General features: G+C 41.6%; 1 protein-coding gene across 2 annotated transcripts in view; it reads left to right on the top strand.

Annotated features, from left to right (window-relative positions):
- OS9 (OS9 endoplasmic reticulum lectin) overlaps positions 1 to 20056 on the top strand; it is a 62345-nt gene that overhangs the window by 39575 nt on the left and 2714 nt on the right. The window contains exons 10-15 of one of the 2 annotated variants that reach the window (XM_509170.7): positions 16963 to 17173; positions 17296 to 17397; positions 17616 to 17716; positions 17897 to 17948; positions 19068 to 19156; positions 19344 to 19619. In XM_509170.7, the coding sequence (XP_509170.2) occupies positions 16963 to 17173; positions 17296 to 17397; positions 17616 to 17716; positions 17897 to 17948; positions 19068 to 19156; positions 19344 to 19619 (831 nt within the window). Of the gene's footprint in view, positions 1 to 16962; positions 17174 to 17292; positions 17398 to 17615; positions 17717 to 17896; positions 17949 to 19067; positions 19157 to 19343; positions 19620 to 20056 lie in introns of both variants that reach the window. The other variant, XM_009425036.3, reaches the window with a different exon arrangement.

The raw sequence follows: 20056 nt of genomic DNA, 5'->3' as shown, positions 1-20056 counted from the left end.
GAAGGGCTCTGTAGCTCTGATGAGGAATTTAGACAATCCAAGAGACAATGGTTAGGGGAGGCAATGAGGTATTTGAAGCAGAATGATGACATATTCAGGTTTGGAATTGAAGGCCCACTCTAGCTGGAGTATAGTAAAGATTGAGAGCTCACTTAGGCAGCTGTGGTAATCCAGGTGTGAAATAAAAGTGGCCTGGGGATGAAGAAATGTGAATATTTAGAGACAGATTTAGGGGGTAAAATCAACAGAGTAAGAAGGAGTCAAGAATGATTTCCAGGCTTTTGGCTTGTGCAGTTAGATAGAGGGTGATTCGTGTTCCTGAGATAGGTATAATGGGAAGAGGAGTAGGTATGGTGAAGGAAGATGGTGAGTTTGGCTTTGAATATGATTTTAGCGGCTGCTAGGCATTCAAGTAGAGATTTCTAAGGGGGCTGTGGATCTCTGGGTCTGCAGTTCAGCAGAGAGATCTGAATTGAACCCAGAGGTGGGGAGTTGTCCTTGTATCAGCCATAACTGAAGCCAAGGTATGGATGAAATCCCCCAAAGGAAACAGTATCTAATGAGAAAAGTGGGACGGAACTTCAAGGAAGCCATCACTAAGAGCATGGGAAGAAGAGGGTTTTGCCAGAAGAAAGGGCCAGAGAGGAGGCTATGGTGACATGGAAACGAGGAAGGACACATTTGAAGGGGAAATTGGTCCATGGTGTTGGCTGTGCCTGAACCTTCAAGGAAGAGGAGGATTAAAAACTGCTTATAGGCAATCATAGTCATTATTATTTTAATAAAGGCAAAACATGTACATGGAAATAAAAAATTCAGACAGTAGAGAAGAGAGCCAGATGGAAAGTATAAATTCTCTACTTCCAGGCACCCCTGACCAGTCCTTTGGTTGGACTTAATGATAGAGATCATTGGTGATCTTTGCTGGGGCAATTTGAGCAGAGTGGTGAAGATGAGGTTTTGAGAAAAGTGGTGAAAAAGTGGAACTCTGCTGGGCGCGGTGGCTCATGCCTATAATCCCAGCACTTTGGGAGGCCAAGGCAGGCAAATCACTTGAGGTCAGGAGTTCAAGAACAGCCTGGCCAATATGGTGAAACCCCATGTCTACTAAAAATACAAAATTAGCCGGGTGTGGTGGTGGGCGCCTGTAATCCCAGCTACTCGGGAGGCTGAGGCAGGAGAATTGCTTGAACCCGGGAGGCGGAGGTCGCAGTGAGCTGATATCGCGCCATTGCACTCCAGCCTGGGTGACAGAGTGAGACTGTCTCAAAAAAGAAAAAAAAGAAAAGAAAAAAAGAAAAAGAAACTGGAAATCTTTGAAGAAGTTTGGATATGAAGGGGAGATAAAAGGTAAGCATTAGTGAGAGGTGCTGGGGGGTTGAGAGAGGGGGCATTCTGTGGTTGGTGTGTGTTTTAAGATGGAACAGACTAGAACATGTTGAAGACTTGGGTGAATGTTAGTGGAGAGGAGGAGAGGGAAGTCAAGGTACAGTAGAGAGAATGTGAAAAGAATGTGGACAGGGCTGGGATGCAGAACCCTGGGAGAGCAATTTACCTCAAAAGGAAGGTCTAGGGTCGTAACTGGAATGGTGTATTTGCTAGTGAGTCTGGAGGTTTTGGTGGCAGAAAGTTGAGGCCATTCCTGTCTGGTTGCTTCTAGTTTTCAGTTCTTATGCCACTTGCCTAGGTGATCAGGTAAAGCCCCTACTCCAGGGCAGGCACTGTGATGTGTTGCTGGCCTGATGCCTCCTCAATAGGAACAGCGTGCATGTTGTTTAAAGTGCAGTCTCTGTGGGGCTAGGGAACAACTGGTTAGCTATATGGAATTAAATAAATTCCTATTTATTGGTGTGTGTTTTAAGATGCAACAGACTAGAACATGTTGAAGGCTGTTGGGTGGATGTTAGTGGAAAGGAGGAGAGGGAGATCAAGGTACAGTAGAAAAAGTGAGAAAAAAATGCGGACAGGGCTGGGATGCAGAACCCTGGGAGAGCAATTTGCCTCAAAAGGAAGGTCTAGGGTAGTAGACCAACTCAATTCTTATAAAGTAAGATTCTAGAGATATCAAAGATTTTTTTAAGTTATAAAACATACAATTATACAAAAAAAAATGTCATAGAGACCCATAAATTCACTGCCAAGTTAAACAGATGTTAATGTTTTGCCTGATTTGTTTCAGATCTCTGGTTTAAAAAAAGGAATAAAATGCTTGTGCTAATAGCTAAAGCCCACCTTCATATTTAGTCACTCTCCCGCCTCGCCAGAAACAACCACAACCCTCACTATGTTTGTTTTGTATTTTTATTACTGATATATATATTACAGACAATAGATAGTGTTTTGTGTTTTAAAATTATACATCAGGAGTATCAACTTGTTTTTTTCACTGATCAGTGTGTTTGCCATTCAATGGCATGACATGGAGCTCTGGTTGAGTGATTTTTTTTTTTTTTTTTTTTTTTTTTTTTGAGACAGAGTCTCGCTCTGTCACCCAGGCTGGAATACAGTAGTGCAATCTAGGCTCACTGCAACCTCGGCCTCCTGGGTTCAAGCGATTCTGCTGCCTCAGCCTTCTGAGTAGCTGGGACTATAGGTGCCCACCACCACGCCCAGCTAATTTTTATATTTTTAGTAGGGAAGGGGTTTCACCATGTTGGCCAGGCTGGTCTTGAACTCCTGACCTCAAGTGATCCACCCACCTTGGCCTCCCAAAGTGCTGGGATTACAGGTGTGAGCCACCGTGCCTGGCCTGGTTGAGTGATTTTAATGTCTGTATTGTGTTTCATTGCTTACTTACCCATTCCTCTGTTGATAAACAGTTGGGTTTCAACTCTAATGCCCTTATACACAGTGCTGCAATGTAGGTCTTATTGTGAGTGTACAAGAATTTCTCCAGGGAAGTACCTAGAGAGTAGAATCACTGGGTTACAGGAGTGTATGTTATTGGTGAATTCAATTTTTTGTTTGTTTTGTTTTGTTTTTTGAGATAGAGTTTCACTCTTGTTGCCCAGGCTGGAGTGCAATGGCATGATCTTGGCTCACTGCAACCTCCGCCTCCCAGGATCAAGCGATTGTCCTGCCTCAGCCTCCTGAGTAGCTGGGACTACAGGCGCCTGCCACCATGCCCAGCTAATTTTTGTATTTTTAGTGGAGACGGGGTTTCACCATGTTGGCCAGGCTGGTCTCGAACTCCTTACGTTGTGATCCGTCTGCCTTGGCCTCCCAAAGTGCTGGGATTACAGGTGTGAGCCACCATGCCTGGCCCTCAATTTTTTTAATGATTGAAAAAATATATAACCTAAAAGTTATCATTCTAACAGTCTTTAAGTGTACAATTCAGTGGAAACATTCACAATGTTCTATCACCATCACTACTATTTCCAAAACGTTTTTCATCATCCCAAACAAAAATAACTCCTATTTCTCCCTCTCCCAGACTCTGTTCTACTTTCTGTCTGTATGAGTTTCCTGTTCTAGGTACTTCACATGAGTGAAATCATACAAGATTTGTCCTTTTGTGTCTGGCTTATTTCACTTAGCATGGTGTTTTCAAGGTTCATCCATGTTGTAGCATATATCAGAATTTTATTTTTATGGCTTAATCATGTTCCATTATCTGTATATACATTTTGTTTACCTATTTATCGATGGATGGACAAATAGGTTTTCATCTTTTGGTTATTGTGAATAATGCCGCGATGAATATTGGTGTACAAGTATCTGTTTGAGTCCTGTTTTCAATTCTTTTGGGTCTGTACCTAGGAGTAGAATGTGCCTTATGGTAATTCTAGGTTTAGTTTTTTGAGGAACTGCCAAACTGTTTTCCATAGCAGTTGCATCATTTTACATTCCTAGTAGCAGTGCACAGGGTTCCAGTTTCTCCACACTACCTCCATCACTTATTTTCCTTTGTTTTCTTTTTGTTTTTTTTTTTCAGTAATAGCCATCTTAATGGGTGTGAAGTAGTATCTCATAGTGGTTTTTGATTTGCATTTCCCTAGTGATTAATGATGTTGAACATCTTTTCATGTGCTTGGTGACCATTTGTATATCTTTTTTGGAGAAATGTCTATTCAAATCCTCTGCCCATTTTTGAATTGAGTTGGTTTTTGTTGGTGAGTTGTGAGAGTTCTTTATGTAATAAATTCTGAATATTAATCCCTTATCAGATCTATGATTTGTAAGTATTTTCTCCCATCCTGTGGTTGCCTTTTTACTATCTTTTGTTTTGCTTTGTTTTTTGGAGACAGAGTTTCACTCTTGTTGCCCAGGCTGGAGTGCAATGGCGCGATCTCAGCTCACTGCAACCTCCGCCTCCCAGGTTCAAGCGATTCTCCTGCATCAGCAGTGTCCTTTGGTGCACAAAAGCTTTTAATTTTGATTTCCAAGAGTTTTATAGTTTTTGCTCTTAAATTTAGGTCTTTGATTCATTTGAGGTTAACTTTTTTTTTCTTAGAGATGGGGGTCTCGTTATGTTGCCCAGGCTAGCCTCAAACTCCTGGGCTCAGGTAAGCTTCCTACTTCAGCTTCTGAGTAGCTGGGATTATAGGGGTGTGCCATTGTGCCCAGCTGCTGATTTTGAGTTAAGTTTTGTATATGGTGTAATTTTTGCATATGGTCCAACTTCATTGTTTTGAATATGGATATCCAGTTTTCCTGGCATCGTTTGTTGAAAAGACTGTCCTTTCCCCATGGAATATTCTTGGTATCCTTACCAAAAATCAATTGACCATATATGTGAGGGTTTATTTCTGGCCTTTTTATACTATTCCATTGGTAAATATGTCTATCTTTTTGCCAGTATCACACTGTTTTGATTATAGTAGCTTTGTATTAAGATTTAAGTCAGGAAATGTGAGTCCTCTAACTTTGTTCTTTTTTTAATATTGTTATGGATATTTGGGATCCCTGGACATTCCATGTGAATTTTAAGATTTTTTTTTCTATAAAAAACACCATTGGATGCCTTTCATTTCTTTTTCATTCCTAATCACTCTAAAACTTCCAGTATTATGTTGAATAGAAATGAAAAGAATGGCTGTCCTTGTCTTGTTCCTAATCTTAAGGGAGAAGCTTTCAATGTTTCACCATTGAGTATGACGTTAACTGTGGGTTTTTCTTATATGGACTTTATCAATAACTGAAGACATTCCCTCCTATTCCTAGTTGATTGTTTTTTTACATGAAAATGTTATTGAATTTATCAAGTCCATTTTCTGCATCAGTTGAGATGATCATGTGGGTTTTTTCCCCTTCATTCTATTAATGTAGTATATGACATTGATTTACCTATGTTGAACCATCCTTGCATTCTTGGAGTGAATCCAACATAAATCATGATGTATAATGCTTTTAATATGCTGCTGAATTTGGTTTGCTACCATTTAGTTGAGGAATTTTGCATCTATATGTATAAAAGATATTAGTCACCGGGAGTGGTGGCTCACACCTGTAATCCCAGCACTTTGGGAGGCCAAGGCAGGTGGATCATCTGAGGTCAGGAGTTCGAGACCAGCCTGGCCAACATGGTGAAGCCTCATCTCTACTGAAAATACAAAAATTAGCTGGGCGTGGTGGTGCACACCTGTAATCCCAGCTACTCGGGAAACTGAGACAGGAGAATCGCTTGAACCTGGGAGATGGAGGTTGCAGCAAACCAAGATCGCACCACTGCTCTCCAACCTGGGTGACAGAGCAAGACTCCATCTCCAAAAAAAAAAAAAAAAAAAAAAAAAGATATTAGTCTATTGTTTTCTTGTAGTATTTTGTAGTAGTATTGTCTAGCTTTGATATTATGGTAATGCCAGCCTCACAGAATAAGTTAGGAAGGCATTCTTTATAAATTTCAGATTTAATTATTTGTCACCTACATTCTTTCTATCTATACTTTGTCTTCTTGTTTTGTTTATAGTGTCTTAATGAATTTTAATTTAAAAAATTTAAATTCCAATATAGTCAAACTTACCAGTCTTTTTCTTTATACCTTATACATCTTATGTCTTTTATTTAATCCTTTCGTATTTACTATTCATCTGTTTTTTTCAGGTTTCTAAAAAAGTAGAAAAATGTGAATAGAGTGTCTCATACTTTGGACTACAATTCAGTAAAAATTTATCTTAATGTGTGTTATAAGGTTAGGACCTAGATACACCTATTTTCCACAGTTGCCCCAGCACTGTTTATTGAATAGTCCATACATTCCTCTCTGATTTGTAATGCCTCCTCAGTTATTTACCAAGTTCTCAAATATATGTGCATTTTCTTCTTGGCTTCTCTTTTGTTCCAATAGTCTATCTATTCCTATGTCATTACCACATTGTTTTAATTACTATAGCTTTTTCATAAATCTTGGTATCTGGTAGGATATACTCCCCTTTATTCTTCAAAACTGTTGGGGCTATCATTGGCCAAGTTCTGTTAAAACTCCTTTTGGGGATTTTGGTTGGAATTTAATTTTAGACTGATTTGAAGAGAATTGATACTTTATAATATGAAGTCTTCATACACTATGAACGTGTTTGTTTCCATTTACTTGTTGTCCTATATTTTAGTAAAGCTTTAATTTTCTCTAAAAGTTCTTCTACATCTTATGTGAGATTAGTCTTAGATACCTTATAGTTTTTATTTTTGTCTTGTTTGTGTATGCATATATTTCAAACATACAGGACCTTATAGTTTTAGATGCTATGTTAAGTAGCATCTTTTACAAATTTCATTTTCTTTATTATTATTATTTTTTGAGATGGGGTCTTGCTCTGTCATCAAGGCTGGGGTGCGATCTTGGCTCACTGCAGCCTCTGCCTCCCAGGTTCAAGTGATTCTCTGCCTCAACCTCCCGAGTAGCTGGGATTACAGGTGCGTACCACCACGCCCAGCTAATTATTGTAATTTTTTTAGAGCGGGGGTTTCGTCATATTGGCCAGGCTAGTCTCAAACTCCTGGCCTCATGTGATCCACCGTCGGCCTACTAAAGTGCTGGGATTACAGGCATGAGCCACTGTGCCTGGCCAAAAATTCCGTTTTCTGATTGTTGCTGGTACATGGTCACATTATTGGTTTTACATATTGATCTTACACTCAGCAACTCTTTTTTGAACTCTTTCATTTTTAGTAGTTCACAAATTCTTGTGGATTTTCTGTATAGATAATTATGTCATCTGCAAGAGAAACAGTTTTGGTTTCTTCCTTTCTAAGTTGTATACATTTCATTTTTCTTATACCTCGAGTGCAACAGAAGTGGCAATGATAGGCATCCTTGACTTGTTTCTGACTTTAAAGGGGATGCTCCTGAAGTTTCACTGTTAGCGTGATGTTTTCCTGCAGGCTTTTTGCAGATACCTTTTATCAGGTACGTGAAGTTCCATTCTGTACCTAGACTGCTGGATATTTTCACCATGTATAGGTGTGGAAGTTTAACACATGCTTATTCTGTGTCTATTGAGATAGTCATATGGTTTTTTTAATATTAAAAATGTTAATTTATTTTCTAGTTTTTTTTTATTCTTTCACTTCTGGGATAATCCATGGTCATGATGTTTTTTTTTTTGTACATTGCTATATTCAGTATCCTGATAGTATAATTAACTTTTATAACTATTTTCATAAGTGAATTGGTCTATAATTTTCTGTTCTTGTACTTACCTTGTTTTTGTATAAAGTTGCATTCACTTCATAAAATATCTTGAGGAGCTTCCCTCTTTTTCTGCTCTGTGGAGCAGTTTGCTAAGATAGAGATTATTCTTCAAAGGTTAGGTAGGGTCGGGTGTGGTGGCTCATGCCTGTAATCCCAACACTTTGGGAGGCCAAGGCAGGAAGATTGCTTGAGCCTAGGAGCCCAGCCTGAGCAACATAGTGAGACTCCTGTCTCTCAAAAAAAAAGTTTTAAATTAGCCTGATGTGGTGGTGTACACCTGTAGTCCCAGTTACTTGGGAGGCTGAAGCAGGAGGATTGCTTGAGTTGGAGAGGTTGAGGCTGTTAGGAGCTGTTATCACGCCACTGGACTCCAGCCTGGGTGACAGAGCATGACTCTCTGAAAAAAAAAAAAAAAAAAAAAGCTTAGATAAAATAAATCCTCCCTATCCCCACAATACGCTACAAAACCGGTATATTGTGGGGATCGTTGTTGCTACTGATTTAATTTATTTAAAGATTGTAAGACTTTTTTGGTTTGCTGCATCATGAAGCTTTAATAAAGTATAATTTCATGGGCCATTATTCATTTGTCTAAATTTTCAAATGTATTAGTATAAAATTACAGGTTTTTTTGTTTTTTAATAATCTCTTTTTGTAAATATATCCTCTTTTGCATTCCTAATATTGACTTTGCCTTTTCTCTTTTTTCTTGATCTATGTTGCCAGAGGCTTGTCTACTTTATTAGTCCAATAACCACCTTTTGGTTTTGTTTATCCTCTCTGTTGTTCATTTAGTATTTCACTAACATCGTATTAGTCCATTCTCACATTGTTATAAAGAAATACCTGTGACTGGGCAATTTATAAAGAAAAGAGGTTTAATTGTCTCACAGTTGTGCTGGCCATACAGGAAGCATAGCAGCCTCTACTTCTGAGGAGGATTTAGGAAGCTTCCAATCATGGTGAAAGGCAAGTGGGGAGCCAGAGTCTCACATGGCGGAAGCAGGAGCAAAAGAGAGAGGGGGGACATGCCACAACCAGATCTCTTGAGAACTCACTCACTGTCACCAGAAAGCACCAAGGGGATGGTGCTTTATGCGCCACTATGCCCAGCTAATTTTTGTATTTTTAGTAGAGACGGGGTTTCTTCATGTTGGTCAGGCTGGTCTCGAACTCCTGACCTCAGGTGATCCACCTGCCTTGGCTTCCTAAAGTGCTGGGATTACAGGTGTGAGCCACCGTGTCCCGCCACATGTTCGTTATTTTATCTTTGTTATTTCCTTCCTTCTCCTTTCTTTGTGTTATTTTGATTTCTTTTTTTTTCTAACAACTTGAATTTTTTTTAACATTAAAAAATTCTGGCCAGGCATGGTAGCTCATGCCCTATAATCCTAGCATTCTGGGAGGCCAAGGTGGGAGGATCACTTGAGGCTAGGAGTTTGAGACCAGCCTAGGCAACACAGTGAGACCCTATCTCTATGGAAAAAAAAAAAAATTAGCCAGGTGTGGTGGCACGTGCCTGTGGTCCCAGCTACTTGGGAGGCTGAGTTGGGAGGATCTCTTCAACCCAGGAGGTCAAGGCTACAGTGAGCTATGAACACACCACTGCACTCCAGCTTGGTGACAGAGCAAGACATCATCTCAAATTTTTTAAATAAAAAATTCTATATTAAATTTTCTGAATAGGCATAATCACATTCACATAACTCAACTATAGAAATGCTTAAAAGGTATACAGAGAAAAGTATTAACACATCTTGTCCCTCATTAGTCTCTTTCCATCCTTAAAGAAAGGTAACCATTGTTAATTTCTTTATATACTCTGAGATTTTTTTAAATGCACATATAAGCATATATCTTTGCACTCTTTCCAAATCAATATATATATAAAACCTTACTTGGGCCAGGTGTGGTGGCTCATGCCTGTAATCCTAGCACTTTGGGAAGTGGAGGCAGGAGGATCGCTTGAGGCCAGTAGTTTGAGACCAGCCTAGCCAACGTAGTGAGATCCCATCTCTACAAAAAAATGTTTAGCCAGGTGTGGTAGTGTGTGCCTGTGATCCCAGCTGCTCAGGAGGCTGATAAGGGAGGATCTTTTCAGCCCAGGAGGTCAAAGTTGCAGTGAGCTGTTGTCATACCATTGCACTCCAGCCTGAGCAAAAGAGTGACACTGTCTCAAAAAAAAAAAAAAAAAAAAAAAAAGTTATCCTTATTCCTGCATATAGTTTCTGTTATTCTGTTATATAGTTGTATCATTTTTTATCTAAATGGTTCCCTGTTGATGGACATTTAGCTTGCTTTAAATCTTTTATTAACACACAGGTGCTGCACTGAATAATCTTGTACTTACAGAGGATATGTAAATTGAGTTCCTGGAAGTAAGTTTGTGTAGTTTTGCTATGTGCTGCAGTAAGTTTGTGTAATTTTGCTACGTGCTGCGAAATCACTCTGCTTAGGTAAATTACTTTCCCTCCAACAACGTATGGGAATGCTGATTTCCCTATAGCCATGCCAACCCGGTATATTTTTAAACTTTTGGATTTTGGCCAATCATCAGCTAGGCATCAGAGAAAGAATGATTTCTTAGTGTGGTTTTAATTTGCATTTCTCTTAAGAAAAAAATGTCTAATTTTCCTCATTTAAGGGTTGTCTCTACTCCCTTCTTTACTCTTTTCTTTCAGCTGTCCAAATTCTTTGCTCGTTTTCCTAATGGCTTGCTGGTCTTTTTCTTGTCAATTTATAAGAACTCTATATAGTAGAGATATTGTCCTTTTGTCTGTGATGTGAGTTGCAAATATTTTTATAACTTCTTCAGCGAAATGCTTTTCAATCTGTCTTCTCTCTTAATTATACACTTAAAGCTCTACATTTCACTCTGAGTACTATTTTGGTTGCATCCCTCAAATTTTAGTATGTGGTGTTTCCATTTTCATTATGGTTTCTACGTGCTTCTGAACTTATTTAGAATTATGCTTAATATATTTCTAAACAAATGTGTTTTGCTTTGTTGTTTTTATATGATTGCTATTAGTTTCTAATTTTATGCCATTGTGTCAGTGATTCTTTTGGTGATTGCTGAGACTTTCTTTTTGATGAATTTTTAAAAAATTGTATGTTTGCGCTTGAAAGCATGTCTTTTCTCCAATTAAGCAGTTCAAGATGCTCACCGTATCGTTCAGATTTTCTACAATTTTATGTTGAGTTGACTAGTGATCATTTAAAGAACTTTGTTAATATTCCCACTGTGATGGTGGATTTGGCAATTTTGTTAATTTTTTATTTATATGTTTTAAGGCTATGTTTAATTTTGAAATTAAATAATTTATAGGTTTTCTAATGTTGCACCAACTTTGCATTCCTGAAATGAACCGAATGTGGTCATATATATTATCCCTGACGATCCCTTTTTTTTTTGTTATTACTTTTTTTTTGAGACAGAGTCTCACTATGTCACCCAGGCTGGAGTGCAGTGGCATGATCTTGGCTCACTGCAACCTCCGCCTCCCAGGTTCAAGAGATTCTCGTGCGTCAGCCTCCCAGGTAGCTGGAATTACAGGCGTGCGCCACCATGCCCAGCTAATTTTTGTATTTTTAGTAGAGATGGGGTTTCGCCATGTTGGCCAGGCTGGTCTCAAACTCCTGACCTCAAGTGATCCGCTCACCTTGGCCTCCTGAAGTGCTGGGATTACAGGCGTGAGCCACCCACACCAGGCTGTGGGTAGATTTTTAACTACTGATTCATTTTCTGAAGTAGTTTTAGGAATATTCAAAGTTTTCTATTTCTACTTGGGACAGTTTAAGTTTTCTTTTCAGGAGTTCATTTCATCTGACTTTTAAGATTTATTGGCATAAAGTTCATTGTATTCTTCTATCTTTTTAATCTCTGTGGCATCTGTAATTAGGTTCCTCTTTTCATTCCTCATGGGTTATTTTTGCATCACTCATTTGTTACTGGTCAGTCACATCAGAGGTTAGTCAGTTTTACTAGTTTTTTCAAAGAAACAATTTTTGGCTCTGTTGAGCTTCTCTGTTGTATTTGTTTTCTATTAATTTCTACTCTAATCTTTATTTTCCTTCCTTCTACTTTTCTGGGTTTATTTTGCTGTTTGTTCAACTTCTTGAAATGAATGCCTAGCTCATTCATTTTCAGCTTTTCCTCTTTTATATCTCATAAATTTGTCTCCAACCATCTATATATCTCTGACAAGTTTTTAATGGCTATTTTAAATTCCTTATCTAATTATTAAATAGATAATACTTTCCCATGATACAAAACCCAGAAAGTATTATTTAAAAGGTATGTAATGAAATATTTCCCACCTGGGCATGGTGGCTCATGCCTGTAATCCCAGGACTTTGGGAGGCCGAGGCAGGTGGACCACCTGAGGTCAGGAGTTCAAGACCAGCTTGGCCAATATGGTGAAACCCCGTCTCTACTAAAAATACAAAAATTACAGGGTGTGGTGGGGCATGTCTGTAGTCCCAGCTACTCAGGAGGCTGAGGCAGGAGAATCGCTTGAACCCAGGAGGCAGAGGTTGCAGTGAGCCGAGATCACACCACTATGCTCCAGCCTGGGTGACTGAGCAAGACTCCGTCTCAAAAAAAAAAAAAAAGAGAAAAATATTTCCTCCCATACTTGTCTTTCATCTGCTCATTTCCCATTCTCTCCCCGCCATCCCTGCTCCAGCCCCACAGGTTATCCCTGGTCTTAGTTTTGCATGTATCCTTCCAGCCTTTTTGTGTGATTACAAACAATTATGAATGGAGATTCTTATTTCCTTTCCCCTTTATTTATAAACAATATATAGTAAATTAAACACACTGTTCTATACCTTGCTTTTATTTCCCTGGACAATAAACCTTAGAGATCTTTCAATGGCAGTATATCTTTTTTTTTTTTTTTTTTTTTTTTTTGAGACGGAGTCTTGCTCTGTTACCCAGGCTGGAGTGCAGTGGCACGATCTCTGCTCACTGCAACCTCCACCTCCCGGGTTCAAGGGATTCACCTGCCTCAGCCTCCCGAGTAGCTGGGACTACAGGTGTGTGCCACCACACCCAGCTAATTTTTGTATTGTTAGTAGAGATGGAGTTTCACCATGTTGACCAGGATGGCCTTGATCTCTTGACCTCGTGATCTGCCTGCCTTGGCCTCCCAAAGTGCTGGGATTATAGGCATGAGCCACCATGCCTGGCCCTTTTTTGTTTTTATAGCTGCATAAAATTCCATTGTGTGTTCCATCATTTTGTCACCATTATTCTACTGGTTGAAATAGTTCCACCCCCAATTCTTTTGTTGTCACAAATGATTATTACATTGTACATATATGCATGTGTAAATATATCTTACATATAATTGGGCTGGGCACAGTGGCTAATGCCAATATTCCCAACACTTTGGGAGGCTGAGGAGAGAGGATCACTTGAGCCCAGGAGTTTGAGACCAGCCTGGGCAACAGAGCAAGACCCTGCATCTATTAAAAAAGAAGAAAAAGAAAGTAAGCAAAAAAAGCATAATTGCCAGGTGCAAGTTATGGATATTTAAAGATTGTCTTTTTTAAACTTTTTATTACAGAAACTTAAAAACATATATAAACTCCCTACAAAGGTGTATCTGTGGTTCCCTGTCTTTGGACACATTGGATGGTATTCCTGTTCTCTATTTCATTTATTTTTGTCCTAGTCTGTAGTCTTTCCCTCTGCTGGCTCTTGGTTTAGTGTGTTCTTTTTCTAGTTTCTTAAGATAGAAGGGTAGATTATGGAGTCAAGATTTTGTTTTTAAAAAATTGATATTTATAGCTATGAATTTCCCTCTAAGCACTACTTCAGATGCATCCTGTAAGTTTGGATATGTTATGTCTTCATTTTCGTTCATTTTTGAGGTATTTTATAGTTTTCTTTTGATTTTTTTCCTTTAACTCATTGGTTACTTAATGAGTATATTGTTTAATTTCTACATATTTCTGAATTTCCAAATTTTTTTCCTTATTCATTTCTAATTTTATTCCATTATGGTCAGAGAACACACTTTGTGTGACTTAAATTCTTAATTCTTTGAATATATTTATTAATATAATGGCTACTTTTAAGTCTTTGTGAGATCCAACATCTGGGCCCTCTCACGGGTGGTTTCTGTTGCCTGCATATTTTCCTATATATGTTTCATACTTTACTGTTTCTGCATGTTTCATAATTGTTGTTGAAAATCAGACATTTTAGATAGTATGTTGTAGTAACTCCAGATAGAAATTCCTGCCCTCCACCCCATGGCTTTTGTTTGTTCATTTGTTCAGTGACTTGGCTGAACTACTTGCATTCAGTCTCTCCCTCACAACATGAAGCCTCTAGTGTCTCTTCTCAGAGTGCACGGTCTTGGCCCTGCACACAGCCACACTAGATGACAGTGGTTTCAGCAGGCTTTTTGACTGTTTCTTTCGTGAATTTGTTAAGCCATCTGCCTCTGCTGGTATCACCCCCAGCTGTTAGGCTCCATTCATTGCCAACTAATTGCTTTATTGTTTTTGACATGTGGGGCATAAGTTGTTCCATAGTTCAGTCCAGTTAATTGTGGGCCCCTTTGTCGGGCTAGTTTTTGAGGGCAATATGTAGGTTTGTTCTGAGTCCAGGACGGCTCTCAGTTGCCCTTTCCCTGGTTCTCTCTGTTAAACTAGCTGTCCCAAGGTTTAGCCTGTTGCTATCAAGGAGCAATCAGCCTCCTTTTAATTGCCTCCTGCCAAAATCTCTACATTTTTGAAGTGCCTATAGGCTTGAATTTCCCCATACTCTGTTTCATATTAAGTCAGGTCCTTTGGAGAATGTTTTGGAGCTCTGTATTCTTATGGACTGCCTCTCCCCCTGGGCAAAATCCCCGAGGCCCTGCTCTGGAGTTGGGGTCAGGAACAATGGCTTGCTTCACTTGGAAGGACATTCCTGCTTTATGAGCAGGGAGCTAGGCAGGGATGACAACCTCTGCTCTCTCGGTTTGCATCTCCTTTTGTGAAACCTCCACTCTCTGAGCAAGCTTCAGTGAGGGCAATCAGGGCCCCGATACTTTTGTCCCACTGCACTTGAGGTAAAGCCTCTGCCCTGTGGGTGGGGCTGAGTGGAGGAAGGGAGCCCTTGATCTTTTTCAGGAATTTAGTTGCTGTATCTTGGAGCTGGTGGCCCTCCTGGTAAAATACCATATATCATATCTCATGACTGGATGTTGAGAGAATAGGAAGTCCCTCCCCCTCCACCGCCCCACCCCACTTTTTTTTTTTTTTTTTTTAACTACGCTTACCTGCTGGAGTGGAGCTTTAGTCTAACTGAGCTGTGGGGTAGGGGTTTGGGGCATAGAATAAGGGAGCAGGTCATGGTTCAAGTGCTGCAAATCCTCACTATTCAAGATTTAGTAGCTGGGCATGGTGGCTCACACCTGTAATACCAGCACTTTGGGTGGGAGGATTGCTTGAGCCCTGGAAAGCCTGGACAACATAGCGGGACCCTGTCTCTACAAAAAATTTGTAAAAATTAGTTGGATATGGTGGCACACACCTGTAGTCCTACCTTGGGAGGTTGAAGTGGGAAGATCGCTTGTACCTAGGAGGTTGAGGCTTCAGTGAGCTGTGATCATGCCACTGCACTCCAGCCTGGGTGACACAGTGAGACCCTGTCTGAAAAAAAAAAGATTTAGTAGATTTTCTTGAGTAAACATTTCTTCATTTGTTATATGTCCTTAGGAAAATTTCCAAAGAGTTTAAATGCTTTATGTTTGTTTGTTTGTTTATTTGTTTGTTTGTATTGAGACAGAGTTTCACTCTTGTTGCCCAGGCTGGAGTGCAATGGCGTGATCTCGGCTCACCACAACCTTGGCCTCCCAGGTTCAAGCGATTCTCCTGCCTCAGCCTCCCCAGTAGCTGGGATTACAGGCATGTGCCACAAGGCTGGCTAATTTTGTATTTTTAGTAGAGATGGGGTTTCTCCATGTTGGTCAGGCTTGTCTCGAATTCCTGACCTCAGGTGATCCACCTGCCTTGGCCTCCCAAAGTGCTGGGATTACAGGTGTGAGCCACCACGCCCAGCCATGCTTTGTGTTTTTAAATTTTCATCAGTAATGGAGTTTCCCTATGGAGTGTGCGAAATCCCTCATGCTGCCATTTCAGAAGTAGGACCTCTCCCACTTTTTGTTTGTTTTTGAGACAAGGTCTTGCTTTCCACATGGGTTGGAATGCAGTGGCATGATCATAGCTCACTGTAACTTTGAACTCCTGGGCTTAAGGGATCTTCCTGCCTCAGTCTCCCAAGTCGCTAAGACTACAGGTGCACACCACCACACCTCGCTAATTTTTAAAAATTTTTTGTGGAGATGAGTCTCACTATGTTGCCAAGGCTGGTCTTGAATTTTTGGCATCAAGCCATCCTCCTGCCTTGGCCTCCCAAAGTGTTAGGATTACAGGTGTGAACTACCAGCCTCTCTTACTTTTAATATTTATTTTAGAAATTAGAATATTGCATGCTTAATTTATCAAAGGCCAATCAATATCTTTACCCTCTTTCTGAATGATATAAGAATCTTAGAATTGTTTGAAGTTTTTTACCATATGCACATATATAAAAATTACATATTTATATACAAATATATATACACTTTAAAAAAATACAGGCCAGGCCTCGTGGCTCATGCCTGTAACCCCAGCACTTTGGGAGGCCAAGGTGGGTGGATCACCTGAGGTCAGGAGTTCAAGACCAGCTGGGCTAACATGGTGAAACCCTGTCTCTACAAAAATACAAAAGTTAGCCAGGCGTGATGGCAGGTGCCTGTAATCCCAGCTACTCGGGAGGCTGAGGCCGGAGAATTGTTTGAACCCAGGAGGCGGAGGTTGCAGTGAGCTGAGATCATGCCATTGCACTCCAGCCTGGATGACAGAGCGAGACTCCATCTCAAAAAAAAAAAATAATAATAATAATAATAATAATACATGTATAAAGCAAATAAAAGTATATATATACACACACACAATATTTATACAAAACAAGAATATGAAACATAAATTGGTTACCTACAGTTAAGCTGCCTGAATTCAGTTCCTGTTTTTACCACTTAAAAGCTGGTCAACCTGAACAAGTGCCTTAACTGCACCACACCTGTTTCTTGAGGCACAAAGTTGAGAAACCAATATCGCCTCACTGGGTCTTTGTGATAAGTGAGCCAATTTATGTAAAGTGCCATATGCACAGTGTATGCACAATGCTTGACAGATAATTAGTGCTTAGTAAAAGACACCTGCTCTAATAACTAAAGCAAATTATTGTTGGTGATGAAGTGTATTCATCCTTTCTGTCCTGGCAGTTCCTCTGTGACGAGGGTGCAGGTATCTCTGGGGACTACATCGATCGCGTGGACGAGCCCTTGTCCTGCTCTTATGTGCTGACCATTCGCACTCCTCGGCTCTGCCCCCACCCTCTCCTCCGGCCCCCACCCAGTGCTGCACCGCAGGCCATCCTCTGTCACCCTTCCCTACAGCCTGAGGAGTACATGGCCTACGTTCAGAGGCAAGCCGGTGAGTAATTAGAGAAGGAGGAGAAGACGGGGGAGATACGGGGGCAGGGGGTGGCAAAAGATCAAGTATTGAATAGCTGGAGGAATGTGTTCCTGGCCTGCTTGCATGCTGTTTCTCAGTAGACTCAAAGCAGTATGGAGAGAAAATCATAGAGGAGCTGCACGATCTAGGCCCCCAAGTGTGGAGTGAGACCAAGTCTGGGGTGGCACCCCAAAAGATGGCAGGTAGGACCTTGTTTCACCTGTTCCGTGAAACTCACTTCCATTTCTTCCCTTCCCCTGATCTTATTGTCCTGACTGACTGGTGGGGTGGGGTGGGGTGGAAAAGTACCATGGGCCCTCCTCCCTTGGTGATAGAGGAGGGGAAGGGACCCCATCCTATTTGCTCCCTTCTGTCTCACCCCTCCTGTCAGATCAGTCTCTCCCTGTTCTCTGTACCCTAGGTGCGAGCCCGACCAAGGATGACAGTAAGGACTCAGATTTCTGGAAGATGCTTAATGAGCCAGAGGACCAGGCCCCAGGAGGGGAGGAGGTGCCGGCTGAGGTGAGACCAGCTGCCTCAGAGGAGCAGGATGGGGATGGGGAGGGTCACTGCAGCTGGGGCCATTGTGAGGTGACCTACATCTACCTAGGGATGCAAGGATATCCCCAGAACCTTTGCCTTCATAGTATGGAGGGCATGAACAGGCTTTCATACTTGACTCTCTCCTTTTCTCCTCATCAGGAGCAGGACCCAAGCCCTGAGGCAGCAGATTCAGCTTCTGGTGCTCCCAATGGTGAGTGAACCTTCCATGTCTCCTTTACTGAATATATTTTAGGATTGGTAGGGGTAGGGATGGAGGGGAGAGCTAAGCCTGGGAGGGAGGTTGGGTAGCCAGGCCGGCAGAAAATTCATTTTTATAGGAGTTAATACTCTTTGTAGATAGCACTGCTATTTTAGCAAGGTGACAGAACACAGTGGCTCCACCACTTGGTGACTTTGTAATTCACTTAACCTCAATTTTCTTACCCATAAAATGAGGGTAATAACCCCTACCTTAGAGGGTTGCATGGGATTAAATGAGAATGCATCCGTAATTCATAGTAGAAGGGCTGGAACTGAATAAACTAAATGGTTAATATTTGTGGAAAGAGGAGAAGGGTTCCAGGGAAGACAAGCCCTTGGCCCCAGGATCTCCTCTGTAGTCCTAAAAGCTAGAGTGACTGCCAGAAGGGCCTCAGAAGTGCATGGAAGAGTGGGGACTTAGCAGCTTGTTAGCATCCATCTCTCCTACCAGAGTGTCCACCTTAGGATGGTGCTCTCTGCAGGCGAATGTTTGCCCTTGTCTCACTGTCAAACAGGTAAATCCTAGAGGCAGGGACCATGTCCTTCCTTGGTCTCTCATTACCTGTCCTTAGGAATCCAGAGAGAATTTAGGAGTGCAGTAGCGCACACCTGTAATCCTAGTTACTTGGAAGGCTGATGCAGGAAGATTGCTTGAGCCCAGGAGTTCAAGATCATCTTGGGCAACATAGTAACACACCATGTTGAAAAAGAAAAAGAGCCGGGCGTGGTGGCTTATGCCTGTAATCCCAGCACTTTGGGAGGCTGAGGCAGGTGGATCACCTGAGGTCAAGAGTTCAAGACAAACCTGGCCAACATGGTGAAACCCCATCTCTACTAAAAATACAAAAATTAGCTGGGCGTGGTGGCAGGCACCTGTAATCCCAGCTACTTGGGAGGCTGAGGCAGGAGAATCTCTTGAACCCGGGAGGCAGAGGTTGCAGTGAGCAGAGATTGCACCACTGCGCTCCAGCTTGGGTGACAGTGCAAGACTCTGTCTCAAAAAAAAAAAAAAAAAAAAAGAATTTAAACACAACAGAACAGGTTCATGATTATTATTCTTTCATCTCAGATTTTCAGAACAACGTGCAGGTCAAAGTCATTCGAAGCCCTGCGGATTTGATTCGATTCATAGAGGAGCTGAAAGGTGGAACAAAAAAGGTATAGGCCGTGCTTAGGGAATGGGTAGAACCCACCTCCCAACTGCGAGCATTTGAAAAACTACCCTGACCTGGGACTCAACTCCTGGGTCCCCCAGTACCACACACCTGCTACTGTTTGTCTGCCCCCGACCATGTGTCTCTGTTGAAACCCCAACTGTCTTTCTCCTCACTCCCTACCCACCCAGGGGAAGCCAAATATAGGCCAAGAGCAGCCTGTGGATGATGCTGCAGAAGTCCCTCAGAGGGAACCAGAGAAGGAAAGGGGTGATCCAGAACGGCAGAGAGAGATGGAAGAAGAGGAGGATGAGGATGAGGATGAGGATGAAGATGAGGATGAACGGCAGTTACTGGGAGAATTTGAGAAGGAACTGGAAGGGATCCTGCTTCCGTCAGACCGAGACCGGCTCCGTTCGGAGGTGAAGGCTGGCATGGAGCGGGAACTGGAGAACATCATCCAGGAGGCAAGCCCAGCTCTTCCTCCTGTTGCTTCCACAGCCGCCTGGTCCCATGGAGCAGGACAGGCTGACGGGCTAAAAGAAACAGAGGGCACAGCACAGGGCAAGGACGGGGCACTTGGAAGTGGTAGCTGTTTCCCTAATTAATCGGGGCTGTTGGGGAAGGGGGACCAGAGAGAGGGACAAGACTTAAATATCAGACTCTCTGGCCAGGCGCGGTGGCTCACGCCTGTAATCCCAGCACTTTGGGAGGCTGAGGTGAGCGGATCACCTGAGGTCAGGAGTTCAAGACCAGCCTGGCCAACATGGCGAAACCCTCTCTACTAAAAATGCAAACAAATTGGCCAGGTGTGGCAGTGGGTACCTGTAATCCCAGCTCCTTGGAAGGCTGAGGCAAGAGAATCGCTCGAACCCGGGAGGCGGAGGTTGCAGTGAGCCGAGAC

Source organism: Pan troglodytes, chromosome 10 (assembly GCF_028858775.2).
Source record: "Pan troglodytes isolate AG18354 chromosome 10, NHGRI_mPanTro3-v2.0_pri, whole genome shotgun sequence".
NCBI classification, from domain to species: domain Eukaryota; kingdom Metazoa; phylum Chordata; class Mammalia; order Primates; family Hominidae; genus Pan; species Pan troglodytes.
Note: the sequence above shows the minus strand (reverse complement) of the source record. Positions and strands in the feature narration are given on the sequence as shown.